At 39.3% G+C, this 19,752-nt stretch overlaps 1 protein-coding gene across 2 annotated transcripts in view; it reads right to left on the bottom strand.

Annotated features, from left to right (window-relative positions):
• The window catches only part of PTPRO (protein tyrosine phosphatase receptor type O), a 178,545-nt gene that overhangs the window by 35,093 nt on the left and 123,700 nt on the right, over nt 1–19,752 (bottom strand). For both annotated transcript variants that reach the window (XM_010946475.3, XM_045510276.2), the window contains 4 exons: nt 18,764–18,884; nt 6,855–6,994; nt 4,158–4,290; nt 2,149–2,269 (listed from right to left, as the gene is read on the bottom strand). In XM_010946475.3, coding sequence (XP_010944777.2) covers nt 2,149–2,269; nt 4,158–4,290; nt 6,855–6,994; nt 18,764–18,884 — 515 coding nt within the window. The remainder of the gene's footprint in view (nt 1–2,148; nt 2,270–4,157; nt 4,291–6,854; nt 6,995–18,763; nt 18,885–19,752) is intronic.

Raw genomic sequence — 19,752 nt, 5'->3', positions numbered from 1 at the left:
CCGGACTCTTACGTTTGGTGGCCTACAACACACCTGCCCTTGCGGTCACCTCGGATTTGACATCGACAAAACTGGAGTCCATGTTCCTCCAACTCTGAAATCCTCACCTGGAATCCTATGTCAGTTGATAGCAGCTCCACCCTTTCAGTTGGTAGGTTTGAAAACCGTGCCACCAACCTTGACTCTTACTCACTTCCATTCCACATCCAATTCGCTAGCCAACCCCGTGAGCAAATACCTCTATTTTCAAAATATATCCAGAATCAGATCATTTCTTCCTACCTCCATTGCTACTACTCTGGATTGAGCCAGTATCACCTCTTGCCTGGATCACTGTAATGGCCCCTCCAGTTGCCTTCTCTCAATACAGACTCTTTTCTACACAGAAGTCATAATGAAAATGTTAAAACATAAGATCTCCTGGCCCCAATCCTGCAATGGCTGACCTCTACTCTGAACGAAAACCAAAGACCTTACAATGGCTTACAAAGTCCTGTGGGATCTTGTGTCATCTCCTGCTAGTCCTCCCTTCATCTCCTCCGCTGTAGCGACACTGACCTCGCTGCTGTTCCTGGAATGTGCTAGGCATGCTTCTGCCTCAGGGCTTTTGCTCTGGCTGTTCCCTCTTCTGGGCACACTGTTCCTCCAGATAACACATGACTAACTCCCTCATGTTCTTCAAGTCCTTTCTCAGATGTCACCCTTTCAGTGAGACCCACCTGCCTCCCAGGGCTCCTCCCCCCAGACCCTCCACACCTGACTGCTCTCCCTCACTCTGCTCTATTACTCTTCTCCCATCATCTGCTGATGTGCCAGGGAGCCATTTCACTTCCACTTTTATTGTGTATTGTCTATCTCCTCAACCAGAATACAAGCTCTGTGAAGGCAGAAATTACTGTCTGCTTCATCTGCGGCCATATCCCAAGCACCGGGAGGAGTCTGACACAGAGCAGGTGTCCAGTAATATTTGTGAAGTTAACAAATGAGGTTTCAATGAACCGCACAAAGTCACATAGGTTGTAAATTAGAATTTGACCCCAAGGAGTGTAATTTCAGAGCTTTATACTCTAGCCACAGTGCAGTACCACCACCCTCCTGATCCTTCTAAGATTTGTTCAAATGCTGGCATTCAAGAAGCTTGATTTTTATATTCAGAACTAATCCCTTTTCTTGACTTTCACGGCATCCCATTTTTATCTACTTTCTGGTACAGGGAAGTTTATACCTTTAAATATATTTGTTTATGTACATATCTCCAGCTAGGTGCTAACTTCCTGGTGGACAGCTTGGATTTCTGACTGTTCTGATAGTACTATAAGGTAGCAGTTAAATCATTATTGGATGGATAAGTTTATTTATGAATGAGTAAATGATAGAACTTTGAGAAAGGAGATGAATGTTAATTGACATTTCAGCAATAATGGGCAAGTATAAATTTGATCCAAATTTCCTAAACCCAGTAATACTCAACTAGGCAATATTTTTTTTTTAAAAGAGAATTGATGGATTGTTTGGATAATGCAGGGGAATCACAGAAAGAACTTGAGAAAGTGCTTGGATGATAGATGAATCAGTGATCAAAGGAACAGGGAATCAACAAAATCATGAATCAAAAGGCTTTCAAAACTGCAAGAAAAATGATACTGTCTGTGACTCTGTGTAACAAGGACAGAACCAACAAGGGTACCTGAATGGACCTAAGCATAAACTTGACAAATATTTTCTAATAAAACAGCTTCAGCAGAACCAATGAAGAAAGGGATTTTTTTCTCTCTTGTGGTCTCCACATATATTAAGTCCTCTCATTAATCATACTGAGTATGTCTTTCTTTTAGTCCGAAATATGTTTGAAAGTATCCAAATACAATGAATGGACCCCAATGTATGGGCTACTTAAAAATGACAAGATTGATAGCAAGGGGTCTGGCTTTGTGTAAACAAACACTCTTTCGCTTTACTATTTCAATGGCAATGTTTTCTAAAATAATATTTAAAAGTCTACTTAGAAAACACAGGGTAGAAATAGACAGGAAAAACTGAAAGCAAACTCACCGCTGTATAATTTAGGTCTGCAAAAGCCATACACGTCTGATAAATAAAAAAATATTTTAAAGGCTGTAGGCAAAAGGTTAGCAAAACACAACTTACCTAGCCATCTGCAGATGCTTTTTCCTCAGAATGATAAGGGTAACAAGCAGCAATCCAATTAGCAGCGTGCTAAGGATGGCCAGCACCGAGATGACTACCACGTTGGGATTCACCTCTGTAACTAAAGAGAAAAGGCAGACGGATTCATTGCAGATTCCATGCCATGGAAACTGACAGAACCATTCATGGTTTTTCATCTGCTCTCAAGACTAGCGAACGTGTGCTGATGACAACAGCAACAATGATGTTTGTCTAAGCCTGCAATGGCCTCCTCCTTACTATTACTTAGTAAAGTGGATTGACAAATGATGCGCAGGTGGCTGGAAGAATTGAGTCCATTTCCAAGACCCCCATTCAGGATGCTCTTCTAAAAGGAAAACGTGAAATGTAAAGAATGCAGGTGCCATGGTTTACGTTCATCTGGAAACAAAAAATCCAGAAGTCATTGTCATTGTTTCACATTTTCAAAAGCTTAGAGAGCGGCGGGCTCTTATTTTATGCCCACGACTTTAAAGTTAGAAAGCACAACTGTACATATCCCTCGCAACTAATAACGCACATGCAAAAGGCATGAGCAAGCCGCCATCTGCTGCAGCACTCGACACATCGCTGGAAGCAGGCAACCGGATGATCAGTAACCATATGTTTAGAGGTTTCCCATCTGTACAACTCAAGAGACTAAACCTATTAGTAAGTCGTAGGGCCTTTAAGAAGAGGGGTTGTGTCCCTTTCAATACTAGGTCTTCTGTGACCCACCTTCTACGGCGCTTACGCAGTGCCTACTCCACACACTACCTGGGGGGGCAGGGTGTTAAAGGTGGGAATTTATGTCACATCTTTTTATAAAACTCTTAAACGTGGACTAGAGGAAAAGAGGCGCTACCATCCCCTACATTGATGATAAAGGCACAGAAATAGCCGGCCCCCACAACCCCTAAGGCTCTGGGTTTTGGCCATTTCCCATCTGGTCAGTACAGCTGTGGGAAGAGTCCTGGAACAGAAGGACCATTAGACTGGTGGTCAGAAGAGATTGTTCAAGTTCGCCGCACTACTGACTGCCTTTTGGGGAAGCTATTTTATTCACCTCTCCTGGTCTCATTGTCTCACTTGCAAATAAGTTTAATAATAATCACCTGTTTCACTGGTGGCTGTAGCGATAACAGATATTAAAATATTTTTAGAAAAGTGTTAAAAGGATGTAGAAATGAGAGACCCTTAATATACTTTTCAGGTCTACTTTTGCCCTGTCTTCTGAAAAAGACAAAAAGAAAAAAGAAAACAAAACAAAACATCAAAGTCTACCCTAGCCGGCACTGAATATAACATATGATTAATGTTACGTACATAAAAATGAACCCAGTAAAGGGGTCATGTGGTAGTAAGAAGCTTGAGAGAGCGTCTCAGATTGCAGAATCAGACTCAAGCAGGGGAGTAACACAAGTAACAAAACTCACAAAAAGAATAAGGAAGTGGCATTATTCTAGAATTTCATCAGTTTCTAATTTCCCCACTTATACTTTCTGCTGGATTGGAAACTTTTCTGCTTTGACCCAGGAATTCAGGTTCTCCATTATCTGATCAGCGACAGCCAGGGGCCAAAAGTAGGCCAGATGTACCTGAGTTGATCCGGGCACTGTGGTTACCACTGCAGAGGATGATGGAGATTATGCAGTTGATAACAACAACTAGCATTTAGATAGCATACGCCAAGGCTTTCTATACTTTATTTCTAAGCCTCAATACAACTCAACAAGGTATATATTATTATTCCAGTTGTATGAATGGAGAAAAGTTTCGGGGATAGTAAAAATCTTTCCCTACATCACATAGCTAGTAAGCAAAATTCAGGATTGAAATGAAGAGCTCCCTGAACCCAAAGCTTGGAATTTTTCAATGCAACATAGGTTTTATTAAAAAGACGGATTATCTATATTTAAAAAGAAAATTACAGAAAATCTGGAAAGGTATCATTCCCAAAGACACCAGATTCCACCAATGCCTGTAATTACCCATTGTTGAGACGGCTATGAATGTCGGGACGCTGGGGCTGTCGTGGCTGAAGCTGGTGACACTGCAGTTGTAGGCGGTGGCAGGAAGGAGGCTGGAGATGGTCACAACATGAGAAGAAACAGAAACCGGTTCCTGGCGATGCAGAAAGCAAGGGAAATGTCATGTTATCTTCATCTACTTTGTTTTTTTAAATTATTTTTTGGATGAGCAGGTAACGTGAACAGAGCAAAAAATTTAAAAGACAGAAAAGGATAGTGAAAAATCTTTCCTTCTTTCCATACTTTCCATCCACCCAACTCTCTTCCACGGAAGCAGCCATTATGTGAGGTTTTTAAATTTTTCTTCCCATCTATATTTTATGGATGTATAAACATGTAAGATATAGTTACAATGTAAGTGATAACATAGTTTACACATCATTCTGCTTTTTTTTTTTTATCTTGGTTATCAGCATATTTTGGCATTCTTTCCGTATCAGCACAGATAAAGCTGTTTCCTTTGAAGGGCTACATAGAAATCCACTGGAAGAACATACTTTATTTGACCAGTCCTCTATTAATAAATGTTTAAGTGGACTCTGATTTTTTTGCTATTACAAACAGTGCTTGTACAGTGAACATAATTTTCACAATTATGGGAACATATGTATATGTACACACATTCATTTAATACATGTATGTATGTGTGTGTGTGTATATATATGTATATACACATACGCATTTGTACACAAAACCTGTGTATGTGTGTGTGTGAATATATATATACACACACATACATATATATATATATACATATATATTCACACACGCAAACACACTCATTCCTAGAAGTTGAATTGCTGGGTCAAAAAATTGTACATTTTTAATTCTGTAAGCTATTGACAAATTCTCTTCCATACACATTTCCAAGGGACCCATCTACCTTCAATGTGCGATAACACCTGTTTCCCTATGTTTGTTTCAACACAACAAATTCACAGATTTTTTGAGCTTTTCTGATCTTATCAGTGGAAACTCTACCTCATTGCAGTTTTATTTTGCATTTCTTTCACCGTGAGTGAGCCGGATCATCTCTGTCTATGATTAAGAGTCTTTTGTGTTTCTTTCCTATGAAATATTTATTTGGGGGCATTGGTCATTTTCTTTTTCATTTGTAGTAGCTCTTTGTATATGAAGAACACTGCCCCCTTTGCATTCTCAGCTTTGCCATAGGCATAAAGACTTTGTGTTCTCAAAAATGTTGAATGTTAACTTATTCTTGAGTAGAGCAAGTTGTTAATTTGGTGGGCCCCTGGCCAGACCACTGACCAGTACAACCGGATATAAAAAGATGATCTAGCCTAACACTCTTTTTCAAAACAAGGATCTGCAACACCTCTGCCTAAAGATGTGAGAGCCAGCAGCACAGATGTCCCACTCCCATCTCCTTCATCCTATAAAAGACCGATTGTAAGAAAAGATGTCTGCTAACAGGACTTGGTTTTAGTAAGTAGCTACCTAACCATTGTTTTCTTAAAGGGAGACGTGACTGCAGTTGCAGAGAAGAAATTTCACTGCTGGAAGAGCAGTTATTTTCAAAAAGGATTCTTAGAACAGAAAGAAAAAAAAAAGATTCAGCTGTTCGGTACAGACCAAAAAGAGATAACTTTGTAGAAGAGACTGTCACAAAGGGAAAGGAATCAAAGCAAGTTATCTTAACACTCAGGATGAAAAGATTCTTACTCCCAGAAATCCTTTTCCTTTTCAGTCTCATGAACTGCGTTCTTTAAGAAGCATTAATTGTTCCTGTGTGTAGTATTGGTCTATGCACTGTAGTTTGTGACATCCCTCACAGACTTGCCCTTTTCCTTCCATGCCTGGCTGTAAAATATTTTCCCCTTGTGGTTTTGTTACCTTCAGGGATATGGGTCCATCTCTCTCTTTCCATCCGATTGGGCCTGGTGTATAACTCAGTATTCATCACGTCTGCTGGTTGTGATTCTACAACTTTAACAATCCCCTCTCTTAGCCTTCACTTCCCCAAATAAAATTATCCTCCTTACTAACTAGAGACAGACCCTTCTTTTAAATTCCCTTAGGAACATGGATCTGCCTAGTTTTATTTGAGTTATTTCTACTCTAATGCAATATCCACAGCTCAGTAAGAAACAATTTTGAAGGCCAATATTGATTCTACCAGTTGTGTTCCATCCCATGCCTTTCATGTAACTGTGCTTCATTCATATTTGTTAATTATATTTTTTTGACTTTTTTTTTGGAGGGGGTAGGTAATTAGATTTACTTATTTATTTTAAATGGCAGTACTGGGGATTGAACCCAGGACCTCATGCATGCTACCACTGAGCTATACCCTCCCCCCTGAATTATATTTTAATTCAGTGTCTTCAAACCTTTCATTGATTTCATGGCTAAAGGGAACACGAATCAATTTAACTCCTCCCTATGACCCAGAGTGGCAAAGAACTGGGGACAGAAGATAAGTACAAAGAAGGAAACAAACTTTGCGACTTGGCCAGTTCTAATAATAACATATTTGGAGCCTGTTCTAAGAGTAATCGTACATGTCTATCACTGAAACACAAAAGTGCAAATGAAAAGTTTTCATTTTGTATCAAAGAAATAAAATATTTTATTTTGCTCAGATAATGAGTCTTAATCAACACTCACTCAGAAAAGGAAAATCAAAATGCACAGTACCTGGAGTTTTGTTTCCCGACTGGAGCCAAGTTGGTGACAGAAGACTTCGAAGAAATCAGCTATTCCGTCTTCCACCCACAGCAAAGTCACTGAAGTCTGGGTTTTATTCACTGCAAAGAGTGATTTCGGAGGAGCTGGTTCTGAGCAAAGATAAGTTTAAATTTTTAATTTAATTTAACAAGTCTTTCTTCTTTCACTAATCAGCAGGATAAAACAGGTGAAAAAATCCTAATATAGGTAGTTAAGAGCACCATAAACATTTTATATTGCTTTTGAAATATGTCCTTCCACAAAGACAGTCATCTAACTTGGAAGGCAAAATATTTTGCCTTTTTATCCCCTTTCATTTTATACTTCTCTTTTTGAAACACTTCTGTTTTCTACTTCAGCTTTACTATAGGCATAATCTATTAATAGTTTTTATGTCATCTACACTGGAGTTAGCACTGCCCACATAATACAGAAATTTCTGAGTGAGAATCAAAAATCTGTCTTAAAAGGCTGAGAAAAATGGAAGTGATGGGGTCCCTTCTAAAGGAGAGATGCAGTCTGGTGTGTAGCCAAAAACCTGTCTCTCATTCTCTGGAGACTATTTGGAATAATTTAGCCAGAGGAACGCCTTCTTGAAAATTTAGTCAATATTAAGAGGGGTCAAACTAAAGAGGTAATACGATTTTTTAAATAAAAGGATTGATGGAAGAAAACTGGACAGTAGATAAAACGTTAGAAGATTGATTTCTTTATCTTATTCTTTCAGCCATTTAATCTCGATCAATAAATTAATCCATCAGTTAAGTAAACTGTTCTGTCTGTGCCGTTTCATATGTATTTCCAGCAACCGAGTCACTGGACATGTTGGCTCGATACCAAAAGGTTGTCTGTTCCCCAGTTCTAGGAAGTGGTCTGCTATCTTATTCCCCTACTGCTGAGTCTCTCCTGGTCCCCGCCCTGTGCCCCTGTCCTTTGGGCATTGGCTTTCCCTCAAGTTCCTCCAGTACACAAAGTGCTACGCCTGAAACTAAGTTCTTAAGCCGGGGTCTCTCTTTCCTGCTGTCAGATCCCCTCGACATTGCTTGTTTGGACATGCATCCTGCTGTCAGACTCACATGATAGCTTCCTCTGCCCATTAGCATCTCCCTGACAGACAGCTCTCCACCCTGTTGCTTGTTACTAGGGCTTCTTTTCATTATCTGCCCCACCCTCCCAAGCCTGTTCTACAGCTGCTGGCTTTTAGCAGTGTTCGAGAAAGCCCGAGAGGTCATTTCACTCTTTTGACAAGTGATGTGTCTTTGTGTGGGAAGGTTTGGACCTTCTTCCTAGAGTATCATCATCATGGCCCTGTCCAGAACCAAGAAGTATGCCAGAATCATTCTTGATGTAATCTATCGCAGGTATCCTAAATTTGTGTCCAACTGAAAAAGAAGCATTTTTCCTTTCCAGAGGCAGCCTGACAAGGTGAAGCCAAAAAGTTGAAGGAGATTAAAAAAAAAAATGACTTGGTCTTGGGCAAGCATGATTCACAGTAGACGTCAGGACCCCTATTCTCATTTGTAATGAATTGTTCATCCTGTAGACACTGCATCATCTCATTTCTTCTCTGATGATGACTGTTGATGAAACACAGAGGCTGACCTCCACTTCCTACATCCTTCATAATTGTCACTGCCAATAGGAGTAGGAGTCAGAGGCTACGTCCTCCAGCAATTCTGACTCCTGTAGAACTCGGATCTTTGGAAGCAAGTGTGAGGTTGTCTCAGGTAGATACCCTGGTAAAGCGAGTCTTCCTGCTGACCATCACATAGGTAATACTCTTTCTCAACTCAGTGCACCCTGTCTTCTCTTATGATCATCCTAAAGTCAAGGAAAAGTCTTACCTTCTCCTTTGAAGACTTATCTGGTGATCCTGTCTCTCAGTGATCTATCCCTTCATTGACTTTCTACTGCCCTTAAGTATTTCCTTTGGGATCTATGTAAGTGTAGTCCAGATTCTCCTGGGTCCTACTAGATTTTTAAGAGCCGCAGCCGTGTATATGAACTATTATATACAAGATAGATAAATAACAAGGTCCTGCTGTGTAGCACAAAAACTATACCCCGTATCTTGTAATAACCTATAATGAAAAAGAATTTGAAAAAGTATAAATATATATATTTAAGTGAATCACTATGCTGTACACCAGAAACTAACACAACATTGTACATCAACTCTACTTCAATTTAAAAAAAAAAAGAACTGCAGCCGTGTGTTATAAGTTATTTTGTATTCATTTTGAACTAGCCACGTGTGGGCACTCAGTGAATCTTATCTTTCGACAGATTTAAAATGTTAGCTAGGATTCATTAACCAGAGGTGTTAGGATTCCAGCATCGGGCAAGAGCAGACACACTGGAGTTGAATCTGGATACTCTCTGCCTTTTTATAGTGATTCTATTTGTGAGAAGTCATCAGCTCTCAGTGGCAGAGTTAAAGACTTTCATGAATTAGAAGTATTCTCAGTGGTCCAAAAAAAAATGATTTAGGTACTGGAGTAGAGGTTTCTTTTGTTCTGGCTGAGGATGCAGACCTGGGTGATACATAGATCCTAAGGAAAATCTCCAAAGGATGTGGGACCTCTAACAGCCATGTAGCAAATTTTTTTTTTTCAGGGGACATATGAGGCAATAATTACTCTAGGGTCATTATACTCATTATCTCTGCATCCTTCATTGAAAGACATATGCATTTCAGCTCTGTAGGTCAATAAATAGCAGGCACAAATCACCTGCTTGAAGACTGGTTATGATCTCTGGGATAGGTGTATATAGACGTAATAGGAAGAAATTCCACCCTGCTATTCTAAAGAAAATAAAGTCATCAGAATATTTCATAAGTGGAGGTGTAATTGGATTGGGAGGGGCTTATAACTGAACTTCACTGCCCAAGACAACATCTGCCCCAGGGAATGTATCAAAAATTAGAATTGCAATGTGCAGTACAGCAGCTACCAGCCACGTGTGACTACTGAGCGCTTGAAATGTGGCTAGTCCAAACTGGGAGGGGCTGCAGGAGTAAAACACAGCCTGGATTTCAAAGACTTCATGTGAAAAAAGAATAAAAATATCTCATTAATAATCCTTTATGTTGATTATACATTGGAATGACCCTACTTTGGATTTCCTTGGTTAAATAAAACATATTAAACTCAACTTCACTGTTTCTTTCTACTTCTTTGTAATCTGGCTAAGAGGAAATTTACAATCACCTGTGTGGCTCTCATCATATTTGAATGGCGTAGCTACTGAGTTAGAACATCCCTTCCTGTTTGTAGAGAAGTCTAGAAATTCTTGGCAGAAGCTGGTCAGAGGGACTCCCCTGCCCTTCTGCTGTCCATCTCTTTTCATGAGAAGGCAAGGTCTGCTCAGCCCCATGGCTTAGGATGGCTTAGAGGGTCATGCCCCCATCCTTAGACACAAGACTAAAAGTGGGTGATGGCTAAATATTGTTTAGGCAATTTCATATCATAGGGAATGCAGTGACACACAGATGCCTTTCGAGTGGCCTCTGCCTCTGTTATGGTCTGAATTGTGTTCCCCAAAATTTGTATGTTGAAGCCCCAAATCCCAGCCACCTTAAAATGTGACTGTAACCGGAGATGGGGCCTTTCAAGAGGTGATTATGTTAAAATAAGTCCATTCTCCAATGGACTCATCCAATCTGGTTGTAGTGTCCCTAAAGTAGAGGAAATTTGGGCAAACGAAGAGACAACAAGGATGAATGGGTACAGAGAGCAGACATGTGAGGACACAGTTGGAAGGCGGCCGTCTCCAAGCCAAGGAGAGAGAAGCCTCAGGAGAAACCAAACCTGCCAACCCCTTGATCTTGGACTTTTAGCCTCCAGGATGGTGAGAAAATACATTTCTGTTGTTTAAGCCACACGGTCTGTGGTGTTTTGTTCTGGCAGCGCTAGCACGCTGATACAGTCTCTGATTGCTCAAAATATCAAATACAGTCTAGTTCACAAAGGGAGAGAGATGAAGAGTTTGTTAACGTCATGGAGAGTAAATGAGCCTTAATGTATAATGTACACCAAACACTTTATATAGCATACAATCATGTACATATTGGTTATAGAACATCTTCTGGTTATCACTTTTTTTCTCTCTCTAAACGACATTTTAAATTTCTTCAAAATTCCCCTGCACCATCATGTCAGGTGTCCTTTGGTTTAAAATTATTTCAGAATCCATGATATTTGGTGTGAGAACCTATGGAGATGGGGAAAGGAGACAGACAGTATTTTTAGAAAATAGGGTATGGCTATAGGGTTGTTTGCTTTTGAATTCTCTAAAAGCTTGCTAACATGGCTGGTGTCATACTCAAATATGTGGCCCTCTCTCTTTCCCTCTCTTCTCTCCCCCTCAATGCCTCTCCTTTTTGTGTTGAGAAGCCAACCTAATTTTATAAGAAAATCAAGTACTATGCACAGAACACAAGCAGAATGGACAGCAGTAACGCTATTCCTGCCATTTAATGCAGGATGGATCATGAGGGGCTCATTCCACCGCCCAGCATTTCCCGGGAGTGATGGTGACCTTGGGCGAACTCTGAGCTAGTATTTGATTTTTCTCTGCTCTAGAAGCAATTCTCCTTCTCTCCCTGGGAATTCCCAAGGGAGTCAGGCATCATATTTAGCCATGGAGCAGAACAAAATATATTTATTGCCCCACATCCATCTTTCTCTGACGGTTACGACATTGTTTCCTATTTTAATACGACCCATTAGCTTAGCCACCGATAGAATGATGTAAATGAGGGTAAGAGTCTGTCTGTAAGGGCCAACTAGTTTCATTCTGTTTATATCTTATACCTTTGAACTTGGTGAGTCATTTTATAAAAATGTGTGACATTGGTGATAAGGGGAGACTCAACAGAAGAACATTGTCAAAATTGATGGACAGCGCAGGATCTAACTCCAGCCCTCAGCCTCCCTGAGAACAATTTGCTAGCATCCTCTTCACACCCCAGAGCTGGTCTTTAACATCTATATTATAGTCAGTCTTTTAAATCTGTCTTTTTTTTCCTCAACTCAAGCAGTTTTACCTGAAGCAGTGCAAGCCACAGAACTTACATTCAACCTGGCCAAAGAAAACACCTGTGACTTAAGCAGTGTAAGCTGCATAAATTATGCTCAACTTGGTTAAAAACAACATCTGCTGAAGAAAGCGCTATTTGAAAGGAAAAAAAAAAACCAAAAACAAAAAAACCTAAGGGTGAGTTAAGATTGATAGGCCGTGAAATTAAGAAGAAGAAAATGTATATTAAACAACAGAAACCTTTATTCGACCTGAAGTTTATTAGATCCATTCTCTTATTGACTTTAGGAGATGCTTCTCCTTTTATACACTTGTAATTAGAACATTTAAAATAACCTTGGCAGATATAAAAAGAATTCAGGCAAATATTTAGCATGAAATGATAATTAGGCCCTTTTCATATACAGAACCACAGGGTTCCCTCAGGAATCAGAAATACCTGTCCTGTCCATTTTGTCTTAAATAAATTCTTCACGGCTTATTGATAGCAAGTGGGATACCCTTTTCTGCGAATCACTGGGTCCGTCTGTGTTATTACCAGCTCACATAACTTCTAGAGATTAGTAGGACTTTTCAGAGAAAGCCCTTTTTTTTAGATTTCCTTAGTTTCAAAACAGAAACTCTGACTTCCTCCTTTTTTTGGTTTCAGGAATATGTGTTTTTACTTTGCATTTTCCTTAGTTAGGACTTCAATATTGCACAAACTCCAAGAAATAGACCATGACACTTCCTGCATCATCAACCTTGTTGCCTTTACACGGAGCTCAGTTACGAGCTAAATCCTAAAGCTGGAAGGAATGTTAAAGATCATTTAGCCTAGACTCTGGTTTTGTAGAGAGGGCAACTGAAATTCAGAAGGCCTGGGTTTCCCTTGCTAAGCTGACACAACTCAACTTTGAGAGCAAGAACCCACAGCTAAGAGTCCTTCCTGCGTCCAGCCTCCTCCCTAAAAGTATGAGCACTTTCCACTAATTTCCATGTAACTAGGGATCATGAGGTCTTCTGAAAAATTCCTTTACCCAGAAGACAAGCTTTTCCAGGGAGGGCATTTGCTTGTGTATTTAAATTGGTGCCGGACATCCCAGTCACTGCTCAGTTACCTGCTTGACTCACTCCATCAGCTCCTTCAGGCTGTGGCTGAAATGTCACTCTCACAGAACTGCATATATCCAACTCACTGTTTCCAAAATTGTGAACACAATGACTTCAACATAAGAATAAACAAATTTTCTCAACTGGGAGTGAGACCAGGCAGGGCAGTACCTTGTAATGGCTGGGCTTTTATAAAGTCAGAAATTACATTTCATCAAAATGGATATAATTATTGTCATCTACTGAAATTTTATGAGAGAGAAGAGAGAGCAGATTCTAACATCCCTCAAACTCCTGACATCTGTGTCTACAGTCAAAGTATATTTCTAATCTATATAAAACCTTTCATGACTGAGGTTAAGGAAATCAAGCCAATGTCACAGTGCTCAAATTCCGAAACAGGAACAGAAAGCCACAAGAATGGGTGTGAGGCTCCTCCCTGCCCTGTTAAATGTGTTAATAGGAAAATGAAACCTTTAGAAAAATAATACCCCAAATCCAGGAAAACATAAGAGATGGATTAAAACATACTGTTTCCAGACCCAGGCTCAGTGGCGTGTAAAGTGGATCGAATTTCTCTAGGTTCCAGCTTGCTCGTATGAGGACACAGCACTGAATTAGCTCCAAATCTTTCCCAGCACTGAAGTTATCTGATTCCTCATCGTGAATCTGCTTGAACAGGTCTGCGGTCAGGATGGAGCAGATGTTTGGCTATGGCGGTGGACACATTCTGGTTTTTGCCTTTCTCTCACCTCAATGGCAAGTGTTCCTTCCAAGTCTCTCTTGCTGCCTCCTCTCCCTCTGCTCAGTGGTCCTTCTTGGCTAGACCCGGGGTTTCTCTTCTCTGTTTCTACTAAGTACTTGATGGTCTTAACCAGACACCCAAATTTATGTTCCCAGCCTAGAATTCTCCCCTGATCTCCAGACACACGTATCCACAGTCTCTTTACTTAACAATTGCTCTTGGCTATCCCTTCAATTGTTTTAATCCTTGACCCTTGCTTTACCCTCTGTTGACGCCTCCTCCAGTTTTTCTCAGTAACTTACACCATCATTCACCTTAGCTGTCCAAGAGCAAAGCCTGGGAATCATTCTCAGCATCTCTTTCTCTCGTTTCCTATTTTCACTCCATCATAATCAGAAAGTTCTGTGGACGCAACCTCCAAAGCAGCTCCTGAGTTCTGTCCACTCTTCTCCATCTCCTTTAGTGCCATTTTAGTCAAAGTTAGCATCATTTCCTAAGGCACTTGTTTGAAGTAGAATGCTGTTTTTAAGGCTAATGACAAATAGCCCCTTGATTGGTGTCCCTACCTTAATTGCTGACTCCCACATCCTTTCTCCCTTGAGCAACCAGAGGCATTATTTTCGTTTTTTCTTTTTCATACCCTGCCCCAGGATTATTTTAAATATAAATCAAATTATTTATTTTAAATTCTCTAAATGGCTTCAAATTGCACTCAGAATGAAATCTCAACCCCACGCCTTGCAAGTCCTGTATAATCTGATCTCTGCTGAGGCTTTCCGCCGCCCATGCTCTTTCCCATCCTTTTCATGGCTGATCCTTTCTTGTTATTCAGATCTCTCCTCATCGCTTCCTCAGAGGCGATTCCATAGCCATCTGCACCACACCACCCTGCTTTGATGCTCTGAAAAGCACTTATCGCCACCTTTCTCTGCGCTAGATCATAACCTCCTTGTGAGCATAAAATGAACACAGCCCTTTGGGTTCATTATTACAAGAAGTCTAGCCACTGAACAGTACTGAGAAATTTCTCAATATATATTTCCTAAATAAATTTTAATGAATGGATATTCTACTACCATAGATCTATCTTATGATACGTCCAACACTTCTCGTTCTTACTCATTTCCTTCCTTTTCTTCCTTTCTCCTTCTTTTTCAGGTTGGAAAATCGGTCGTCTGATGCAACCTTATCAAATCCTCCCAAAATCTGCCCAGAGTTCCAGGTAGCTTCACCACGACTAGAAGTTATGACTGGTTGCTGGTTGAAGCCACAGTTGCATGCAGACCAATGAGTTCTTGTGAAATGACAAGTCTTAGCACAGATTTGATTGACATTTGTATTGACTGCCAGGGGAGCTGTCATCACCTATCACCATAGTACCACGAAACTTCTGGCAACCTAAAATTCTTAATGGCATGACTGGCTCAAAGCCCTGCAAACAGAACCACTGTTGGTACCAGTCTTCTTGTGGATGTTTATTAATGACATAATAATTGAAAAAATGTGGCAATTGTTTTGAGAGCTTTCTACCCTTGCACATGCCATCTTGGATTAATTTATATTGTACTGGATTCACTGATAGTCTGGTTTCTTTCCACAGATATAGATCTTGCCCTCCATGAGCATAAGCAGAGCCAATCCAAAGACACCTCTACACAGAGAAATGAAATCAGGGTTAGCCCAACCCGTGTCTGTCCTAGGTTAAAAGCAGCATTCTGATTTAAACAAGCCCTGAAAACTCTGTGTGCCAAAGCTGTACTTTTCTGTAAAGTAGAATTAATTTGACTTCTATGTATATCAAATGACTGCTGTATAGAAACATAAAAATGATAAGAATAAATGTTTTATAAAAAATTGGAGTTATTACTAAAGCAAAATGTTTCAATTCTCTCAAAAGTGAAACTTCTTTCGGTTAACTATAATTCTAATTTCAACTTTGAGGTCTGTGGTTTCAGTTCCATTCAACAAGTATCTACAGAGCATCTACAGCAGACAAGGTATTGTGTGTTATAGAAAAATGGAAAGAGCTTGTGAAACACAATAATGTGATTAGTAGGATGGAAAATGGACCTTTAGACAGATGAATAAAAAGAAGGGTTATTTAGTTTTCAGGGGAAAAAAAGGCTGAGAACAGCCACGTTATATAAGGATTGTCTTCAGATTGTTTTCAGAGAGGAACAAGATAGAACCAATATTCTCTCTGATATTAAGATATCAACAAGGAAAAGCCTATTGATTCTAAGAGTTACAATTCACTAGAAATAATTGCTGTGGGAACTTGCCTTCCCTCCTTGAATAATTTAAAGGAACTTTCTAAACTGGTTCAGGCAGTCCTGTCTGTTACTGGAGAGACATGGAGGCTGAAAACCTCGCAATAACTTTGGGAAACTACTTGGTTTTTGCTCACACTCTTATGCAGTGTGAGTATAATTGTCCCAATTCATGACTTTAACCCATATTCCTGAGGCTTCGTAGATCATCCACAGTGTTACAAAAAATGATAGCAAAGTACACAAGAGGTCACTGAACACATACTTTAAGGGAGACTAACAAACCAAATGAGTTGGAGGAAGCATCTAGAAACTGAAGAAACACTTACAGCTGCTTGTAACACTAAAGCATGGGAAAAGAAAGGCTTGGGGAACCTAAGTATAATCTTCAAGTAATTCCAATTACCTGGAAACAAGTTTTCAACTTACATTTATAGGAAGGGCAAAACCAGAGATAATGGTTGGAATCATAAGGCAGGCAATTTTTTACAACAAGCAATGTTGGAAACTGGTGATCTACACCTCCCTGGAATTCAGGTATACACTGCTAGGAAAGACTAGATTGCCTGCAGTGCATGAAAGATTGAACTGTACTCATGATTCTCATTGGAGCAGTACCGCCCCCTAGAGGATGCTCAGAAACTTGCAAAAATGTTTCCAATAGTCACAATGGAGGGAGTTAACCAAACTTCTGTGGGTAGGGCTCAGAAGTTTTAGATGTCCTGCAATGATCCAGGAAGTTCCAAAGAGAAAACTGTCCCATGTCCCACATTCCACTTTAATTTCTAATTTTTTCACCAGGATAAATTCACTATAAATATGATTACAAGTGCTTTACCATGCAATTAATGTTGGAAAAACAATTTAAGGTTAAGCAAAATAATTTTGAAGAAAGTTGTCATGAAGAAGGACACTTAAATGTGATTAAGATGTTATTTAAAAGTTACTCAATGATTTACTTTTTCTGCCCAGAGTGCCTGTTTAGTACATCATGAATTTTCAATTACCTATTTGATTTTAAAGGGTTTTGGTGCAAAAGCTTAGTTTTTACTTTGGCAAATAAGAGCCAAAAAAAAAAGATTAAAGATTTAGTATCTTATGCATGGAATTATAAAGAAATGTAACTAGTGGTGTAAACTAAGAAAAGATTGTGTTTTGTTTTCTTTCAGATTCTCCAAGAGTCTTCTAAAAGTACATACCGACAGCATGCTGCTCCTGGCATTTAAGCTGCTAGTAAAACATCCTGGGTCATTCTTTGTTTATAGGTGCACATATGAACATATGTAGTAACAGAGATAGTTTGGGACTCTTATGGACAGACTCAGACACAAAGTATAAATTAGCAGACATCTGAAACAGTGAGGTCAGTAAGGTGCATTAAGTGCTTTGAAAATATTTTTATTGCCATTCTATATATTCATCTATTTTTAATGAAATTATAGTTGACACAATTTTATGTTGGTTTCAGGTGTACGATGATTCAATATTTTTATAGCTTATGAATTGATATTAAGATGGCTAGCTATGTATATATTTTTAATTTTCGAGTGTAAAAATGATGAGATCTCTGCTGTGAAAATTACATGTTGAAATGCATTTTTTTCAGGTTCTCTCTCTTAAACATACTGCCCCAAGAGGTCTGGCACCCAACTTTTTTGCCAATCTGTCCTCTTTCGCCTGCTGCCGATTACAGGATTTCACCTCTGAGATTCCTTTAAATAGGAGAGACTAAATACATACTTCAATATGTGGTAGCTTGTTGAACGCAGAAGATGAATTTTGTATTACATAGTGTAACTTCCTGGTTGTTTTTCATAGTATAAAGCATTATTCTGACACTATGCTACATGATAAATTCTAGCTCATTTGCAAGAATCTCATATTTTGCTCATTTTCTCTCATCCACAGGCCATTATTTTTCTTGGCATGTTTTCTCTAATTAAGGTTATTTCCCTCTTTGTCTCATCATAGGCAAATATATCTAGTCTCTTATTACTTATCCTAACTCTGGACTTTAGTCTAGGGTCTAACTGAACATATACTTGACAGTTCTTTATTTTTAATTAATAATAATTAATTAATTAATATAATTTTTATTCCTTTATTTGTTTTTATGCTTCTTATATAGAAGAACTACTTATTCTGTTACTTCCTGTAAACTCACATTTATTCATTTTCCTTATATGTGGTCATCAGGCAATTCCATTATGACTTTCAGAATAGCTAAAAGCTGTACTTGAACATATACGTAGGGAATCCATATTATTTTTTATGAGTTATTTTTTATCTTGGTTTCATATTAGAGGTAGGATATTATCAAATAAAAAATCAATATGTGGATTATTTTATATATGAATTTCAAAAGATACTAACGAGGGCATTACATAACATTCATATCAAAAGGGAATGATGTCTGATAGGGCTGAGAACACGGCATGAGGTAATCTCTAAGGTCCTTCCATCTCTCAAATCCTAAGACTCCTTGGTTCCTCTAACCTAACTGTGAAGGACGAACGATCTCCCAGCACAGTAAACATTGCACTCACAGAAACTTATAAGTTGAATGCCTTTTTTGAGAGTATAAATATCTCTTTTGCATTTATAAAAGACAGTGAACCTTTTTTCCCTATTTCATTGAGTTGAGAAGTCCATGCTAAACCAAGAGACACAAACCCTAGTTCTCCCAGCACAATGATTTTCACACACACACACCTGCGTCCTCTTCTTACCTAGCTTGACAAGGCGGAGCATGGAGGTATTGCTTCCTCTTTCAGTGCAAGCGGTTACGGAGAGGTTGTAGATATCTCCTGGAGGCAGGCTGAGAATTGCAGTCATGACATTGCGTGTTACCTGCAAGATAGTCCAAATCAAGGATTTCACCTTCTAATGACCTTGAACCAGAATACGATTCCAAACAACTACAGGGCTATCACGAATATTCTCTCTCTGTTCTGAGCTGCAACCCACAGTTGATTAAACCTTATGATATGTTACTTCCTCTGAAAATGATAAATGCCTCAACTGAGCCAAATGCAAGGTAGCTCTAAACATGCATAATATATATCAGAACATTTATGTGTTGAATTTCCATGTTTGAAATAGGTATTACTCTAGTATTTTTCCTCCTATTCACAGCAAATTCTAGAAAAGGCAATTACGAGGTTGCCACTGATCCAAACATTGCTCAGCCTCAGCTGAGGAGCTCAGAAGAAATCAAGCCATGTCTACCAATACCTGGCTTCTTAACTAAAGACTCCATTTCTCAGTCTCTTCTATAGCTGGTCGGGACCATGTGACCCAATTCTACCCAGTGGATAATAAGAGAAAGTCGCTTGGGCATCTTAAAAGTCTATTCACACCCTGTAGGTGCTGGGCATCTGCATCCTCTCTTTTCCCTTCCTGCAGGCTGGAATATGGATGTAATGATGGGGAAGGTTCACCTGTGCAGATGAGGACTACACAGAAGGGCAGACAGGGCAACAAAATAGAAAGAATTGAACCTCTGGATCGTCCCTTACAGCAGAGGTGCCCTGTTAGTCCTGGGCACCTTGACAGAGACACAAACGTTGACATTTTTATGCCGCAGTCTTTTAAACAAATCTCATTATAGTCATTTAGTCTCTCCTTTAACTAATACAACGTCTAAAAGCTTAATAAGGCAGGAGAAAAGAAACCAGTATTTCCAACGTACTCAAATATTTAGGTGTTGGGGACATGT

This window comes from Camelus bactrianus, chromosome 34, assembly GCF_048773025.1.
Source record: "Camelus bactrianus isolate YW-2024 breed Bactrian camel chromosome 34, ASM4877302v1, whole genome shotgun sequence".
In the NCBI taxonomy this organism is placed as follows: Eukaryota; Metazoa; Chordata; class Mammalia; order Artiodactyla; family Camelidae; genus Camelus; species Camelus bactrianus.
Note: the sequence above shows the minus strand (reverse complement) of the source record. Positions and strands in the feature narration are given on the sequence as shown.